We start from the raw sequence: 19,149 nt of genomic DNA, 5'->3' as shown, positions 1-19,149 counted from the left end.
TGTTTATACATTTTATTTTTTGCTTAAGAACTGTGTAGGACTTATTTCATGATGCACGTTTGATATTACTCTACATTGAAATATTTACAAAAAGCTTTTGAAAAAGTAAGGGAGAAAAACAGAAATATAAACAAATAAACACACCACGGTCCATTGTTTTTGGTTTATTTAACGTTTATTTAACTAAACAAGTCAGTTAAGAAACTGTCAGTTATTTTACAAGGACGGTCTATTATCCAGGGTATGTGTCTCTTCTGATAGAGGAAAGACCCGCGCACAACGGGTTCTGAGAATAATTATCCAGTGTCTGTTGAAATCTGGATGAAGCTCAGAGGAAAGTATACCTTTAGACCAGGCCAAGAAAACAGCTGGCTTCTCCCTCAGCATCGATCTGTTTCCTCTGTGTATTACATTAAAGTGAGTGAGACCCGGGGGCGGTGTGGGAGGGGAGATTTGGCACCATCCCAGCTTTACTGACCTCAAAGCAGGCTAGCTAACAAAGCCACACTGGGCCCTCCATAACAAACAACCATCCCATGGGAAGACCGAGGGATAAAATGGGCAACAAGGAACAATGGATGACCTCCCCTCACCACCTCCTCTTCCCGCCTCACAGCCTTCTTTCCCCCTTTTTTTGTCATTCATTAGTCAGTCTTCAGAACAATGTTGGCTATTTTAGCTGCCGGTTGCCTGCTCACTGCCCAAGTCTTTGCAATGACTGATTGAATAAAGGGGGAACCCCCACAGCCATTCAGAGAGAAAGGCTGGGTGCTGGAATGGCATTACGGCAGCTGTCTGGCATGCTCTTATTCTCTAATGTCTATGGCTCCCAGTCAGCCTTATAACTAGCTATGGCAATACAACTTTACATATTCCATTCAGGGAATACGAATAAACTAACTAGGTTATATAGGCACAAGATGATCTACAAGATGATCTACATATGAAATAACAATACTTATAGAAAGAGATGTTGTGGATGGACAAGCTATGTCTATCCCAGGAACACATGCCTAGTGCTATTAATAGAAGAATAGTTTCCTGACAAACAGCCAGGATGACCATATCTGATGCAAGAGGCTGAAAGTGCTTGGTCACTATGTCCGGCTGCGACCAGAGGCGCCATTTCAGCTGGGCCATTCTGGCTAACCTGGGGGGAGGGGCTCAGCTGCAGGGCTGGTGTGTGTATGTGGATTTGACACAGGAGGGTGGTAAAACTATACCAGCTCTCTACAGGGAGTGTGTTTGCTCTCCTTCGACAACCATCTGTCATCCATTATTCCCATTCTGTTGATTTACTCCATGTGACGGAAGACCTGTAAAATCAGACGGAGGAAGGGGTGGCTCCTGAGCTGGCCTTCATTTTCTCTGTTCTAAAGTTTCAACTGGCCCACCCCTTCCAAACAATGGGCTATAAGGAAAAGAAATGTTATACGTGCCATGTTGTAAACAGAATAGAAAGATATATTCAATCAGTGCAACCTGATGCATATACAGTATGTACTCGTTCTGTTAGACTCAAATAATTGTATGAATACATCACTAAGGACAAGTGCCACTTACCAAGGACAAACGACAAAGCACTTTAGACAGGGTTTGGCTCCAGCTGCTATCTCACAACCACATCAGCTGCTCCAAAGAATGTGTGAATCATTCTCACAGAAAAAGGTCCCCTTATGATGAGATAAGGTCATGTCTGGCAATCAGCAACTGGGTAACAGAAATAATCACACACGTCCAGCCAATGACCTTGATTGCAATAGTGGAGCCACACCCTGGCTCATCGCTGGCCACGTGACACACACACACACACACACACACGCAACGTAGCTTGCTCTCCGTAACTAGTGATAAAAGGATGATATACAAGTAGGTTGGCGTTTATTGTCATGAGTCTTGTCCTGGAGGCAGAACTGAGTGATTTCCCCTTAGGCCAGCTGCAAAGTCAAAATTGGCTAAATTGTAATAATTAATGAAAACAACAATGATATTTTTGGTCTTCATTTAAGGTTAGGCATTAGGGTTAGCAGTGTGGTTAAGGTTAGGTTTCAAATCAGATTGTATTACTTTGTATTACACTCTGCAGAGCTGCCTCCAGAATAAGATTCATGACAAAAAACGCTAACCTGCAAGGTATACTGCCACAGACTGAGTGGTCTGGATTAGACATGGTTATTAGTTGGCCATTGCCACTGGAGACAGAAGTGTGTGTCTGAGACATGTGCTCATGGGCCACACAGGACAGAACAGCTGCCACTTCCAGCTGACACTATGGTCAACTGTCTGGAGGAGGGGAAATTACACCCCCAGCACATCGCTCCAATCCTCTTGTCTCGTTACTTCATCTCTCTCTCATTCAGAAAATTGGGACTAAACAGGCGTTTATTTATTAACTATTTGTTTACTGTGCAATTTAAATGTCCAATGATACATTTAGAAACTGAAATCTTGCACTTCTTTAAATAAGTAGAGATTATGTCAGTGGAAAAGTTATCATGCAGTGAATAAACGCCTCAATACAACATTTCTCCATTAGAACTCTCCCAAGTCTCTCCTTTCAAGTTCATTTGACTTTTTCTTTCCCTCCCATGACAGTTATGATTTAGAAACAGAATAATTTGATATCAACATTAGTTTTATTTGTATTAATCTTAGTTATGTCATTCAAATACCGTGGCATAGTGTCTCACATAACATGCAGTTTAAGTCAATTAAGTTTATCACTTTGCTTGCGAAAAATGGAATGCTTTAAATGTGACTCGAAATAGTAAATTATTTCTAGAAACATTTCCATTTCATAAAACTAAGAAAAACCAGAACAAATTTGGTTTAGGTTTAGGCTTAAAATAATTCAGTAGATCTGAACACGTGATAATGATGCCCAAAGCATTACCAGCACATGTGATGACATCTTATGGTGAAAATACATCATTCCACTTCACAGATCTCTGGCAGTTAATAAACTACTCTCTCAACAGTCTCATATTGTCTGTCACTTACCAAACATAGCTGATAAATCACGTTTCAGAACACTTTTTTCAAAAAACAAGTTTGTATTGATAAATTATCATGTTTTGATGGTGAACAACACAAATGCACATTCTAATGTAAATCATAATAACAAACCAAACCTTTTTGTAGGTCAACTTGTCTATTTAATATATAAAATACCAGAAAACATACGCAAAAAGGGGAGGGTAAGAAGGGACAAATGGATACTTTGGTACAATAACAAACACTTTTTGTAAAAGCAGTATAGAATTTGTAATAACATCAGTGCATACTTTATTTATGAAAATATACACAAATTGTATATCATTCTCCAAAAACAACAAAAATGTTCATTTTGTTTACAACAAAAAGCAGACTAGCCGAACACAATATATTAGCTATAATTGTACTTTTTTCTTCAATTTCTATTTTATTTCTGTGTGATGTATATTCTTATTAATATTACATTTCATATGCATTTCCTATAATAGGATTCATTCTTTGTTTGTGTTATGCCCATGCATTGACATCTTTGTGTCTGGTCAGAAATAAATTAAATGTGTCTTGTCCTCACTTTACTATCTGTAGACTAAGTTTTGTACATTTGACAAAAAATTGCAGCATTGAACTGGTTATTATATTAAACTTGTTTACCACCTTTCATGATCTCACATGTACTAATATTACTACAGCCGTTTTGTTTTGCGTCATAAATCGTGCAATTTTAGTACACCCTTTGAAGAAAAAACTAAACAAAAAATGAAAACAAAACAAAAATATATTTATATATAATAAAATAAAATTCAAATAAAACAAGATTCCTAACCTACACAAAACCGCAAAAAATAAAATGGCCTTTTCTATATCATCATTACAATTACCATCGATGGTCACAATAATGATAATATTAACAGTAATAATAGCAATTATCATAGAACAATTATAATAAAAACAGACAATAGAACTGTCACCAGCACAAATGAACACTGGAAAGTGAGATTCTCTAAACATCATTCATTATATATGGGGAATATGGGGGCGCAGGTTAACTATTGTCATGACGATTGTCTTTTCATTTGTGATTACAGTGACCCTTAGTGTTGTTCTGGGATAATGTCAGGGCTTTATACAACACCTCGATTGGCCAGCGTCCATAGTACTAACCAACCCCATCGCCTGCTTCCGCTAGTCACCATTTAGTCTAGGTATGAAACATCGCTTCATGGCATGTGGCCCTATTCAAGACATGGCTACCATTATTATAAAAAAAACTTTAAAAACATCAGGGTCAACGTTTTGTTCAAAGCTCAGGACACAACAGTCTTACAGTCTAAGGGTGTGTGAATATACCGGCAGGCGTGATCACTCTCTCTCTCTGCCATCCACCTCTAGACGATCGTCTAGACTCCTGACGAGTCAGGCTGCACAATCCCTACGGCAACAACTACAACGATATAAAACGATAAAGAGCCAATGGGAGGTCATTTGAACATGTTCTGGACGGAGTGCAGAGTATATGCGAGTATGGTGTTTGAGTGTGTGGAGCAATGAGGCGTTTTGGCAGAAAATTGATAGTGGCAGGGGTCAAATGAGTGTGAGATGGACTTGTCTTAAGTCACTGGTAGGGAGCGGTCGAGTTTACACTACGGTTCAATGAGTGAAATGCTGTAATTAATTCATGTGGCCAGGGAACTCTCCTCTAACAGAAAGCACAGGGGATACTTGTCTGGCTAATGTGTGAAAATGTGTTTGTGTGTGTGTTGAATGAGTTTGACGTGCCTGAGGACATGCAGACATGACTGTCCCTTTCTGGAGGACACCTGGCTTTTAAAGAGAGGGGGCATTTGGGGGGCTTGGGGGAGGAAGGGGTTAAAGTGCGCTCCATCAGAGTACTAACCACTGCTCACTCAAACAGTCCAATCCACTGCTACTTCCTTTTCTGTCCCTCTAGCACCCTCACCTGGCTTTGCAACCTAGTACACTTATGTACACACATAAATAGAAAGACCCACTGAGAATCAACACATTGGCTTTTAGGGATATCCTGCTGAACATATGTGAACATATATTTCTATATACAATCCCTGTCATCTATCGTTTTCTCTGCATCGTATGCAGTTCATCACTTACTCTCAAAATCTGCTATCGCTGCGGTTTAAATATATATTTATATGCTCTATATGTTTACCCTCAAAAAACAATGTCCCTGCTATACAAAAGCCATACAGAAGGAAACAGAACAAATTGTTTATATACACAGTTCTTCACTTTTTCTCCCAGTTTACATCTCCTATTCAGAGCCTTCTGAAACACAGGCATTGTTTAACAAAAATATGTTTGTGTGAGTGTGGATGGATTTGAGCGTGGTGAAAATCGAAAAGTCAAGAAGGTAGTAAAAAAACAAAAAACAAACACAAAAAGAGCATTTGAAATAAATATCACAGAACAGGAAACACACGCAGCATCTGAAGTTGATCGGTAGGTATCTGTAGCATGTGTCATAGAGCTAGTGCAGCCCTTCCCTGATAAAACAGTATTTGACCTAGATAAGGTATCGATGTTTCAGATTAAATACCTGGCTAAAACTAAACAAAACAAGGATTGTCCACTTTAGAAGAGTAAATCCTGTCTTATAAAATGGATAGCTAATCAGATTGACTCAGTGAATTTTGGGTTCTCAAATCTAAAACAGAAATGTTAATAGAAATTTAAAGATGGTTGATGGACAACAGACAGAGAGAGGACGCAATATATTTAAAAAAAGTTTAAATCTCATTCACCAATCTCATACTCTTTACAAAAACACCAAAAGCTGGATATAACAGTGCCACTGGGCAGATACAAAGAAGTGGATTCATTTTGGTTGTTCTACTGTTTCTCAACAGAGCAGTGCAGCTGGACTAGAGACCTACTGTGGATAAAAGACAGGAGGATACCAGGTGTGTATTATGTGATGTAGAGGGTGAAGAGAAAACCCAGCAATGTCATTAGTCAGTCAATAGTCAGTCAGTTTTGTAGCTGTCTCTGTCCCTTCAAAACGAAAAGGAGACTGAGCCTGCTTGATCAAAAGAGAACTCATTCATTCCAATCCTAATCTTGTCCCACACACTATGTTGACATGTAATCCCTGGTTCGGTAACTCTGCCCCTATAGAGGGTGTTTGTGTGAGTGTGAGTGTGTGTGTGTGTAGTACAATATAGTGTAAAACAGTATGCAGCTTGTGTGTCAACGCATACATTTGTGAGAGAAAGAGTGTGTGCAAGAGTATAAGAGCATGCGCAAATGGGCGTGTCCGGTGCATGTGTGTGTGTTTGTGTGTTGTGGAGGCATGGGTGTGAGGTCAGCATTTACTGTACATACGGTAAAAGGGTGTGGGATGGGGCATCTCTCCCCTTCACTCTCTTGTTCTACACACCTATGTGACCCAGGTGTCCAGTCTCATTCTTTTCACGTTGGCCCCCTCCTGCTCCTGCTGCTCCTGAGTGGACGAGGGCCTCAGGAGCCCCATGGCCGAGGAGGCCCCTCCCTGGTGGTGGAAGTCCTGGGCCTGCCCTTGGGCCCCATTGTCCCGGTCACCCTCGTAGGAGCTGCCGTTGCTGCTCAGGCTGCCGACGGGTGAGCGGCCCTGCAGGGTGGACGGCTCCAGGCGCAAGGCCCCTGGGTACTGGCCTGACATAGGGGCCCCTGTGATGGTCACTAGGCCCCCTCCTCCGCCACCCCCAGCTGTTGAGCATGGGGTGCTGCGGTCGCGGTTGGGCGACACGGGCTCCGACTTGATGCTGATGTTGGGGTTGGTGTTAATCGTCAGCATGGTGCCCTGAGGTAAGTGGCCCACCGGCCTGGAGGGACCGAGAAAAGAGAGAGAAATGGTGAGACGTGTGCTGACATCTGCTGGTCAGCCAGGGTAACTGCAACACTACTTACAAACACACATATCAACATTACCACGAACATCACTTTAAATACAGGATCCCAGAGAGGGACCTGCTAACCAGCACACAGTGTAGTAAGCGCTGATGGAACATAGAGTCAACACCTCCACACAATAGGTGGAGGGGGGAGGGGGGGGGGTCCTAGATGACAAATGTGTCAGCAAATTGAGTAGCGGAAAAACAAACAGAACCTTGCAGAGAGAAAGAATGTAATTGTTTATGGGAGTGGTAGATAAGTGTCCCTTCTATGAACCGCGTAGGTCTTCAATTCTATGTGCCGTGCTCTGTGTTCCACCCTACTCTTCATACACACCCTGGGCTGTTTTGGCTAATTGCTAACGACAGGTAATGTTTCACTACTAAATGTTTTAGAGAACACTCTGTCATGACGTAGCTTTTAAAAGTGATTATAGGTTGATGGACTGAGGTTAGACACACGAACAGAGGCGCAAACAGACTGGATGAAAAGGCCACAGGGAAGTGCACGGTCCACAAGCCATGCAGACGGACTCTGGATTCCGAAAGACCACTCCCATGCCTTGTGCCATGTGTCCACAGTCACTTATCTTTAGCATTTAGTAACTCATGCAATTGTACCCAGACATCTCCAACTTCACACCCCGCCAACAAGTCCCATCTGTAAATTCACACAGCCCTCAGCACCCTCCCCCTCTCTCCCACACCACTCCCCAGCACCCTCCCCCTCTCTCCCACACCACTCCCCTCGATTGGAAAAGCCAACTCACTTGAATCACTTCACCCTTAAATCAGATCACCCTTCAAAAAAGGTCCAACGCAGCCGTTTTCATCTCAATATCAAATCATTTCTGGCTAACAATTAAATATGTTACTGTGATTGTTTTCAACTAAAATAGTCAAAAAATAAACAAAAATAGCTTTTTTGCAAAGAGCAATTTCTCATGAGTGTGGAGTGGAAAACTGAAAACTAGCTGTTATTGGCAGAGAGGTTTGGACGTCACCAGGCGGTAAATTAGTGAATAGACCAATAAAAAAGATATTCACCAGGCAGGCAAAAACTCCATCCCACAAAAACAAGCAGCCATTTTTTTCCAAAAGTATTTTCAAACAGCTCTTACACTAAAAGGGCCTTTTCACAGTATTATTCCATCCTCAGTGTGGGAATATACGGTGAGCTCCAAAACTATCGGGACAGTGACTCATTTTGTGTTGTTTTGGCTCTGTACTCCAGCACTTTGGACTTGAAATGATACTATGAGGTTAAACTGTCAAGCTTTGATTTGAGTGTATTTTCATCCATATCAGGTGAACCGTTTAGAAATTACAGCACTTTTTGTCCCCCCATTTTAGGAGACCAAAAGTATTGGCACAAATAAGAATAGAATGTATTTCTAAACATTCCTACATTCATGTGAATTCTACCATGATTACAGATAGTCCTGAATGAATCGTGAATAATGATGAGTGAGAAAGTTACAAATAGCATATCCCCAAGACATGCAACCCTCTCACCATTAGAATAACAGGGGAGGTTAGCATTTTTCGCGGGGTATGATATTTCTGTGTCTGTAACTTTCTCAGTGATCATTATTCACGATTCATTCAAAATGAACCAGAATCATGGTAGCATCCCCATTAATGTAGAAGTGTTTAGAAACATATTCTATTCTTATTTACACTAAAAGTGACTCCAAAATGATTGGTCACAAAATAAGGTGAAACAACAACAACAGTGATGTAATCATTGCGTGCTAGGAATATGGGACCAAATACTAAACTTTTGACTTCTTTAATACACATAAGTGAATTTGTCCCAATACTTTTGGTCCCATAAAATGGTAGGACTATGTACAAAAAGTGCTGTCATTTCTAAACGGTTCACCAGATATGGATGAAAATGCCCTCAAATTAAAGCTGACAGTCTGCATTTTGTCACTGTATCATTTCAAATCCAAAGTGCTGGAGTAAAGAGCCAAAACAACAAACAAAATAAATCACTGTTCAAATACTTGTTTTGCTCACTGTACATAACACACAGGTAAATCATGTTTTTGACTGCACTGGGCCTTTAAGCTAGTGTACTTATAGGGAACAATGACCCATTCATATTATTTTATATATTCACGAATGCACAATAAAAGATGCAAGAATGTGATTCTGTACCCTACAACACACACACATGCTCTCGCTCATGTGCACACTCACTCCCTAAACCCTTGACTGTGTTACTCTGCCTCTATGTACCACTTTATCAAGTGTAAGCCCGGCATTATGGACTTGTACAGGTTGATGGATTATAGTGTCACAAGGGTCCTGTTGCTATGGAGAATAATACGGTTAGAGTCAGCAGGCTGGTGACAGTGATGAAGGCTCGCTCAGAGCGCTAACACAGCTGGCGCAGTCAGAAGCACACGGTTACAGTACAGTACAGTACAGCCATTTCCCAAAACCTGGTCCAGAAGGACCATTGTGTGCACAGTTTTCACATGAAACCAATCTCTCAATAAATTAGCTTAAACTGAGTTGATAGTGAGTTGCATGGATGATTATTACCAGTAGCTTCTGTTGAATAGTTATTGGATCTGGTTTTAAATGAAAACCAGCATGCATGGGGGTCCTCAAAGACCAGGTTTGGGAAACAGTGCCATGCTGTGTGGCTAGTTATACACTGAAGATAGAAGAGGCTGGTGGGAGGAGCTATGGGAAGATGGGCTCATTGTAATGGCTGGAATGGAATGAATGGAACAGTATCAAACATGTCAAACATTTGGAAACCACATGTTAAGCTCTGTCCCATTTATTCCATTCCACCCATTACAATGACCCATCCTCCTATAGCTCATCCCACCAGTCTCCTCTGACTGAGGAGATATACAGTACCAGCAGAGACCCTCTTCCCTGCCAAATAGCAAGTTTGATTGAGAGGCCATGCTGTAAAGGGAGGGTAAACAAGAAAGTTTGAGAAACTAACACAGGGAGGGTGATTCAGAAACCTGCTCTCCATTAATGTACATAACAGACAGCCCAACAACTTGGCAGAGTTAGAAAATACTTATTATAAACATGACTAAATCACTCTACATTCAAACATTGGGTATTCATTTTCTAAATAAAATGTAATTATAGACTCATCATTTTGAATTTATTGACCAAGACATCAATGTAGTCCCTAAATAAATGTTATTTTATCGATTCTATTATTTTTCCCTTTCCTGCAATGTAGGGTAATCAAGCTGGAGTGGATGTGTTGACACAATTATTCCCTATCCTGTTGCCTGTGCAAACAAACAACTATTCCTTGAGGAGAAAGGAGCTTTCTCTGAACTAAATAGGATATTATGTGCACAGCACACAAATCAGCAGTGTGTACACAAACAACTATTCATTCCTGTGTACATTGTAAAACATGCGTAAGGTAGAGACACAGACAGAGACACAGACAGACAGACAGAGACAGACAGACAGAGACAGACAGACAGAAAGCGATATTGAAAGGAAGAGACAGACAGAGAGTGAGTTAAGTGATAGACAGATAGCAACATACTGAGGTAGCGAGTTGTGTGTGTGTGTGTGTGTGTGTGTGTGTGTGTGTGTGTGTGTGTGTGTGTGTGTGTGCACCATTTCTCCAATGCAAAAGGACATGTCCTTAATGCAAGGACAGACATACATGTTCCCTAAACAGGAAGCATTTCTCCAAAACTCCTTAAACCTCCTCAACTCAGACCCTTTCTGTCCTGAATGCATCAGCTGGGTTCCTCAAACACAGAGACCAACATATCCTGCAAGGCTGAAGGCAGCAATTGACGTGTGGAAAATGATTCAATAAACAAGTCACCGTGGGAAGGCTAGCGGGACGCCCTTGACACAGCATTAACATTTAGATTGGTGTGCTAGTCAACAGGTGCACGCTAGTTGCAGTGAGTCTTTACAGGAGGCTCTGGAATGATTGGCCACTCAGTGCAAGAGAAGGAAGTGGAGAAAAAAAAAACTGGCAGAAATCATTTCCCCCCCTCACTTCCCACGGCGAGTAACCAGGGCTGACAGGGAACGCAAGGTTTGCAGTGAAAAACCGTCAATCACCTTTGATTGGAAGTGTCTGCTCACTGCAGCTACTGTGCAAGGGAATAAATAACAAAAACAGTGGGACTGTACGTATAGCCTATGTAATCAAACGCTTGTGTGAGAGAACAAATCGTGGGTGGAACGTGCTCTTCAGGGCAAAATGAGAACGATTTGATCAAGTGCCTTACTTTGAAGCAGCAGTTTCACTGATCATATGAAGTACGGATGAGTGAAATCTGACTATTGATCTTACTATCAGGCCATCCAGGTGAGAGAGATTAATAGACCTGTGCTTCAAGACAAAAAAGGAGGACTACACTACTCATTCTTGGTGTGTGTCAATGCGGTCCTGTGAGACTGACGCACACAGCATTGGGCGGCTGCCATATTTCTCTCTTTGGTTCCAACACTCAGAAACAAGCCTCAGAAACAAGATATAAAAGAAAGAGGAAAGACGCAGATCCGGGTTCAATACATGGCTGTGTCGCAGCCGGCCGCGACCGGGAGACCCATGAAGCAGCGTACAATTGGCCCAGTGTCCTCCAGGTTAGGGGTGGGTTTGGCCGGCCGGGATGTCCTTGTCCCATCGCACTCTAGCGACTCCTGTGGCGGGCCGGGCGCATGCACGCTGACACGGTCGCCAGGTGTATGGTGTTTCCCGCAACACATTGGTGCGACTGGCTTCCGGGTTTATTGAGCAGTGTGTCAAGAAGCACACTTGTGTTTCAGAGGACGCACGGTTCTCGACATTTGCCTCTCCCGAGTCCGTACGGGAGTTGCAGCGATAGGACAAGACTAACTACCAATTGGATGTCATGAAATAGGGGGAAATAATAATATATAAATAATGTTTTACAGTGTAAGTGTACATGAAATCTAAACTGTTATACCTTCATTATGTTCTTATGAATTGAACCCAACCTGAGAGCCGCACAAACTTAATTTGATACGACAAACAGTAAATGCATGATGATAACCACACATGTAGCGCTAGATGCTAATTCCTTCACCTCAGGTTAGCAGCGAAATTGGAGATGCAGTTAGCCATCTCCCCGTTCTGTTTCTCTGCGCCCCACATGCTGTGGACAAGGGGGAGAACAAACAGGCGGTTACATACAGCTACCCCGCGGCTAGCCTAGCCGCCACAATTTAGCGCTAACAATGCTAATAACGAGACAAAGCTGAGAGCTAATGAGGATCACTAGCTAGCATTAGCCTACAGCAGGTGGTCATTCCAGCAATTACAATGAGCCTGTCCTCCTATAGCTCCTCCCACCAGCCTCCTCTGATGCATACTATACTATAGCAAGTGGATACCAGTGACGGTCTGAGGTGTTCAGTTTGGGTCGCAGTTTATTGTAGCTAGCAACCATGCTATGCTTCTCTCGAGGAAAAATGCTTAATTTCATGTCAAATGCCAATGATGCACAGCTTTAGTAACTCAGACTTGCTGATGGAATTGTGTGCAGACAGTAAGTGCATGTGTGTTTACGGGTCTATGGGCTAAAGAACAGGTAAGTACAGAGGGATAGTCTGTATGGCATGGGAGAGAAGTTACTCAATGATTGGTCACATAGTATGGGGAAAGTTTTGGGTTAATTCACTTGAACTAAAACTCATGAATTGAGAGCAACGCAGATATCGGTTTAGGGCAGGGGTATTCAAACTTTTTCAGTGGGGACTCAATTTTTTCAGCTTTAATTTCTGGTGACCCCATTTTCCCCCCCATGAACTTCTCCCATCCCAACCCAAATCTAACGACACAATGTTAAAATTGAATGACACAACCGTCAATGAATTGCATTTTCTGCTCTTATTAAAATGAAAAGAAACCAATAAATACATTTACTTAATAATTGTTTTTGTATATTGTTCCATACAATAATCTGTACTCTTAATTGTATTATTATTATAAAAAATATGGGGGGACCCACTAGGGGTCGCAACCCCAACTTTGAATGCCACTGGTTTAGAATGCAGCTAGCTACACTTATACAATAGGGTGACCGGGGAAGTGTACTTACACCAAATTACTGAGTGACGCCAAGCTGATCTGTTGTTGTTGTTGCTGCTGTTGTTGTTGTTGTTGCTGCTGCTGTTGTTGTTGCTGCTGCTGGGATACTGCTGGTTGCTGTTGCCAGGTGGACATGTTGCTAGGCAGCAACCCTGATGGTGTGAATGTCTGGAGCGCTGTGAGATCTGCACTTGTCAGCTGGTACTCTGAGATGGAGGGAGGGGAGGGAGGGAGGGGAAGAGAGGGAGGGAGAGAGATGGAGAGAGAAGGAGAAATACTCACACATTGATCAAAGTGAATATGCACACGATTCACTTACAGTGGTAAATTGTGTTATTTTCTGTCTTTGCCAATTTGGGTAATTACAGAGCAGACTGACAAAAAGAGAATAACTGAAGAAACTAATCAAAAGTATTCACCCTTGTGTTTCTGTCATCCACTGGCCCTAATACACTTGCTTTAAGACATACTACAGACATACAGTGTGTGTCCAATTCCAATATTTTGCAAGCTTTGCCCGTGAGCAGCGAGTACCCTTTTCCTCTTTTACTCACCAGTGTTGTAGGCCGTCTGCATGGCGGAGAAGGGGGCTAGGAGACTGGGCGTCGCCACGGAAATCACTGGCGTGGACAGGTTCCCTTGTGAACCGCCTAACCTCTGAGCATTCTGGAAAGACAGAGGACACAGGAAAGACGCTTGAACATCAGGACACAGGAAGTAAAGACTTATTTTAAACCAGAAGGTTTGTGCCCACGCAGTACCATGACATTCGCTAATAGTATCAAATAGAAACGAAGGTGGGGACATCCTGGCCTGTATGGTTCATGGCCTGTACGGACTTCTCTATGACACGGAAACACCAATATTCACGGCCACGTGAACGAACAGTTGGTGGAGGTGTTCGGAAGTGTTCCACTCAAATGGAGAATCATGCGGATTGCTTGAGAGGCATGCATCGGGCAGAACAACCAGAGTGAGCGACAAAGTGATTGTGTGTGTGTTGGTGCGTGGTGATAAGTGTGTGAGTCGGGGCTCAGACTCTCCAGGGGTGGAGGTCATTGTACCATTGGTGTCACCTTGTAAACAGTTTGTCCTAGTCAATGGATACACACACTCCAGAGAGTACTGTAGCTTATACACAATGACCTTCTGTCCATCCCAACATGGATTACACACACATGGAGTTGACCCATGCACATGCCAAAATACATACAATGCATTCACAGAGAGCTTTACCTCCATTTTGGATTTACCACACATAGTATGCATACACACTATTCTATACATACAGTACCAGTCAAAAGTTTGGACATACCTACTCATTCAAGGGTTTATTTTTTACTACTTTCTACATTGTAAAATAATAGTGAATACATCAGAACTATTAAATAACACATATGGAAGTATGTAGTGAGCAAAAAAGTTTTAAACAAATCAAAATATATTTGAGATTATTCAAAGCAGCCCTTTGCCTTGATGACAGCTTTGCACACTCTTGGCATTCTCTCAACCAGCTTTATGATGTAGTTACCTGGAATGCGTTTCAATTAACAGGTGTGCCTTGTTATATTATATTTATATATAAATATATTTTGATTTGTTTAACACTTTTTTGGTAACTACATGATTCCATGTGCTATTTTATAGTTTTGATGCCTTCATTATTATTCTACAATGTAGAAAATAGTAAAAAAATAAAGAAAAACCATGAAATGAGTAGGTGTCCAAACTTTTGACTGGTACTGTACATTGTACTGTGCTCTTATTCGACTGATACTACACTGTAAATACTGTATACTAATTATCTACTAATATACCAGTACGACAGTATACCAGTATGACACTCATGCCTGTGAGACCACAGTGTTGACACAGCAACCACAGTCAAGTCTAGGAGTTTCTATTCACCTCACTCACCAACTCCAGCTCCTCATCGGTCTGCAGGGGGCAGTAGGACAGAGAACACGGGTTACAGCTCTGTACTAACCTGCTGATCTAGGATCAGCCCCCATTCCTAATCTTAACCATTGGGCTCATTAAGGGGAAATACAAAACTGAACTCAGATCAGCTTCTGGGGGGATATTTCATCACACACTCACGAAAATATCAAATTCAGAACGGCAATGATGAGATGCATGGATGCATTTTGAAGTCAATCCTTCTTTAGCACAGTCTAAAGCCGCACTCAGTGCGTGCCAAAATCAACCTTTTAATTTAATCTTATTATAATTGCTGTCCTATTAATTGTTCAATTGCTTTATAAACTAATAATGACTCAGCATCTGTTTTGTAGAAAAATGTGAGCTTCCGAGTGACACCACTCTGAGAAACAAAACTTTATTACTGTAGACATCCCAACCTCCTAAAATGTGTTGAGTTACAAGACACAATAATAAATAAATACCTCTATTTCAACCGTTTACAAATCAAACAGCATACGCTTCATTTTGGTATTAAATGTTTATCTCAGAAGGAATAGAGATTCATAAAGATTCAGCAGCCCATTGTTTTGTGACTGGCGGGACACCAATGAAGCATTTATCAATGTGAGAAAACAACACTCAGTTTGGGCCAGTAGGGCTCCCGTAGTGAATCTCTCTGTGGCTCACCAGCTGCATCAGGCTCTTGCCGCTCTGGGAGGTGATGACCCGGAGATCAGGCTTGCGGCTGTTCACCATCTGAGGGCTGGGCGGAGGTGGAGACTTGGCCAGGACTACTTTCCCCAGGCTGTTGCCGTTGGAGACGGAGAGGAGGCCGGGGGAGGCCCTGGCACTGATGTAGCCGTTCGCTGGTTGAGAGGGAGACGGAGAGGAGATATTAATATGGTGTTAAGGAATGGAAGGAGTGTTTGTGTGGTGTGTGTATGCCTATCACTTACTGTAGGACAACTGTAACGCTGTGAATATTAGTATGAATCTGTAAACATTACTCGTTTGACCCTTTCACGCATTACACTGTAACACTACTGACAAAACCTCATAGCTTTTCACTACAGGAGCAATGTCATTCCTATGTCAACCCTACGGCATCCCTATGTCAACATTCAGACAGTCCCCTTCAGGTTACGCCATGTGACACATCCCTAAGAGAAACAACCTTTTGTTATTACTCAAGACATTCCAACCTCCTAATGGGTTGTCTCATAAGACACAATAAAAAATAAAAAACTCTAATATTTTAATTAGTTCACAATTCAAACAGCGTATGCTTCGTTTTGGTTTCACTCATTATTAAGGTCTAGCCATCGAACGGCTCAATGGTGAGCAGTGTTAATCTGGGACAGCATCAAGCTACTCAGACAACAGCATTCCTTCTTGCCATGGGACAGACCGTCAGACTGATTTCCCCTTACTTGGTTAAAAGGAGCCGTTGACTCAAAGAAAGACAGGCTCACTGTGTGGATAGGGGAGCGGGGGACTTTCCCAGCACTGTCAGGAACACAACCAGGCAAACACAGACAGTAGACACACACAGACCGAGAGAGAGAAACAGAGAGAGAGAGAGAGAGAGAGAGAGAGAGAGAGAGAGAGAGAGAGAGAGAGATACAAAGAGACATGCACACATACTGTGGGCAGGCACACAGTCAGATGCACAACTACACACACGCGCACACACACTCCCTAGAGCTGGGCAGGGTTCTGCGATAGCAGATAAAAGTTGCTCCATGACGTGTCCCAGATGCTACCAGCATGTGACACCGTTTCATCTCAGTCACACATACTTCAGTTCAGACACACGCACGCACACGCACACACACACACACACGAGTGGCAAGGAGAGAATGATGTTTGCTCCAGACTCATTTGTGTCAGCAGAGTATCAATTACACACTACTTCCATTAAACATACAAATGCGTAACAGTTACCATAATTTTGCTCGCTCCATTCATAACTGGATAGAGGACTCTGGGCAGCCAGTGAAGGTTACTTTATACTGAGGTGTTTTGCGATGGGAATATGTGAATTCACGAGTGTGAGCCACAGCCGAGGCAAAAGTGGAACAGGGCGATGGTGGATTTTTGAGTTGTACCTGACCTAGCAGACAGACACTCGCTCAGTCCTTCCTCTAAGAAACTGGACGCTCACTCATCTACCCCAGCAACAGAGGGAGATGAAGGAGGAGAAAGAACATGTGTTAGTCAGATGTTGGCCCCAGGCCCTGGGCTCTTTGAACAACAGGGCTCTAGTGTGTAAGAATTCACACTCATTATGTGCCTGTGTGAATGCTTATCCATGCATGTGTTTGTGTAAGTACATGTTCATGTATGTGTTTATGTGTTGTATGTATGCATGCATCAACATATGCGTTTTAGTGTATACCTGTGAGTGTGTGTGTGTACTCGCTCTCCCAGGCTCTACTCCTATTACCCAGTGCCGGGCGTGGGAATCTCAGGAATGTCGGGTGACGTCAATGGTGACATTCCCGAGCCCAGAGCCTGGGTCTGTGTTCAACAGCTGAGAACGACAGAGCGAGGGGGAGGAGGATTTGGAGGGAGGAGGGGGAAGAGAGAGAGAGTCAGCGGGCTAGCAGGGTGAGTCACTTGAGCTGCGTCTTGGGACCACCGCACTGTTTACTGCACTGGAGGGTTACTGAGACAACCCCAGTTTAGAGAGAGAAAGGCATCGTGACTATTGTGGTCCCTGTTCCATGACTTTGTGACTTGGGTCTGATTCTGAAACTTGAGATAGGATTGTGTAACTCATTGTCGTACGAGTCTTTCATTGATATCAATGTGAAAGCCGAACCTATGCTCACAAAATCTAGGTTAAGATTTGTTGCTTAGTGCCTTAGTCACAAATAGAAAAACATATTCTGCTCTACACAATAATACAGCCATTCATTTTTGGGGAAGATGTTGTAGCACAATATCTGATAATATTGTAATCTACCGATGACTGCATGCCTTGAGCAATTAGATTAGAAGTGAGGCTCTGGCCGGTGTCAAAGTCACCTCTGAGGAGATGGCTCTGCCAAGACAAGGTACAGTTTGAACCACAGGGGATTGGAGTGTGTGTGTGTGTGTGTGTGTAAAGGGGGGGACATGGGGGAACAGCTGCGATAGAGGGAGAGAAGGACAGAGAGAGGGAGGGAGAAAGCAGGGTCAGGGGAGACAGAAGAAGGGGGGGTGAGGAGACGGTGAAGATGCTAGGTCAGAGTGTTCATGTCATTCAGGTTTCTCTCTACACCTCTCTTTCTCCCTCGTTTCCTCAGTCTTTCATTCTCTCTCATTCTCTTTCCCATCAACCCCCTGGGCTATTTACAAGCGGCTTTCCTGTGACCCTCAGCTGTCGCTGGCCAACAGGTGTGTGTGTGTGTGTGTGTGTGTGTGAGTACATGAGTGCCAGTGTCAGTGTTTGTGGAGGTTGCAATCGACCAGCTAACGTGACATCTTTTTCTCTTCCATCAAACAGTGGAGTCTGTCCCAAAGTGTAATCCATACACATTTTATGCTTTACTATAACCCACAACTCCCATCACATCAAGGAAAGCCATGAAGGGTAAAAACTAACAAGCTAATAATCTATTGTCACAGCTACAACAGAGAGACGCAGTTCACTGTGTATACGGTATCATCTTATTTGCTAGGTAAAAACGACTCAACTAGGTATTTTAGCAGAAGTAGACGTCACTTACGAACAGGGCTCGGGCATCCTCCGTTGGAGTTGTTCAGTTCACCTCCTAATAGAGCACCTGTGGAGGGAAGAACAGAAGACAGCGGCCATGTTGAAAAGGACAAGTTGCACATACGAGTTGATGTGAATGGTAAGAATTGCAAAGAAAACATGAACATGAATAATGCTGAGTCCATATCATTGATGCTGTTCATTGACTACAGCTCAGCGTTCAACACCATAGTGCCCACCAAGCTCGTCACCAAGCTCAGGAACCTGGGAATGAACACCTCCCTAGATCCTGGACTTCCTGATGGGTAAACTCCAGGTGGTAAGAGTAGGCAACAATACTTAACCTCTCTTGAGTAGGGGGCAGTATTTTCACGTCCGGATGAAAAGCGTGCCCAAAGTAAACTGCCTGTTACTCAGGCCCAGAAGCTTGGATAAGCATATAATTGGTAGATTTGGATAGAAAAAGTTTGTAAAACTGCTAAAATGATGTCTGTGAGTATAACAGAACTGATATGGTAGGCAAAACCCCGAGGACAAACAATCCA

At 42.8% G+C, this 19,149-nt stretch overlaps 1 protein-coding gene across 10 annotated transcripts in view; it reads right to left on the bottom strand.

The window, feature by feature from the left end:
• Nucleotides 1-2,617: 2,617 nt before the first annotated feature.
• Nucleotides 2,618-19,149, bottom strand: part of LOC115141075 (myocyte-specific enhancer factor 2D homolog) — a 75,836-nt gene continuing 59,304 nt past the window's right edge. For 2 of the 10 annotated variants that reach the window (XM_029679670.2, XM_029679671.2), the window contains exons 6-13: nt 18,615-18,671; nt 15,589-15,767; nt 14,887-14,916; nt 13,533-13,644; nt 12,989-13,184; nt 11,975-12,043; nt 9,783-9,833; nt 2,618-6,830 (exon numbers count right to left, since the gene is read on the bottom strand). In XM_029679670.2, the coding sequence (XP_029535530.1) occupies nt 6,407-6,830; nt 9,783-9,833; nt 11,975-12,043; nt 12,989-13,184; nt 13,533-13,644; nt 14,887-14,916; nt 15,589-15,767; nt 18,615-18,671 (1,118 nt within the window). In that variant the 3' untranslated portion in view covers nt 2,618-6,406. The remainder of the gene's footprint in view (nt 6,831-9,782; nt 9,834-11,974; nt 12,044-12,988; nt 13,185-13,532; nt 13,645-14,886; nt 14,917-15,588; nt 15,768-18,614; nt 18,672-19,149) is intronic. The other 8 variants (XM_029679676.2, XM_065000073.1, XM_029679672.2 and 5 more) reach the window with 7 other exon arrangements.

This window comes from Oncorhynchus nerka, linkage group LG14, assembly GCF_034236695.1.
Source record: "Oncorhynchus nerka isolate Pitt River linkage group LG14, Oner_Uvic_2.0, whole genome shotgun sequence".
NCBI lineage: Eukaryota > Metazoa > Chordata > Actinopteri > Salmoniformes > Salmonidae > Oncorhynchus > Oncorhynchus nerka.
The sequence above is the reverse complement of the archived record's forward strand: the minus strand, read 5'-3'. Positions and strand labels throughout refer to the sequence as shown.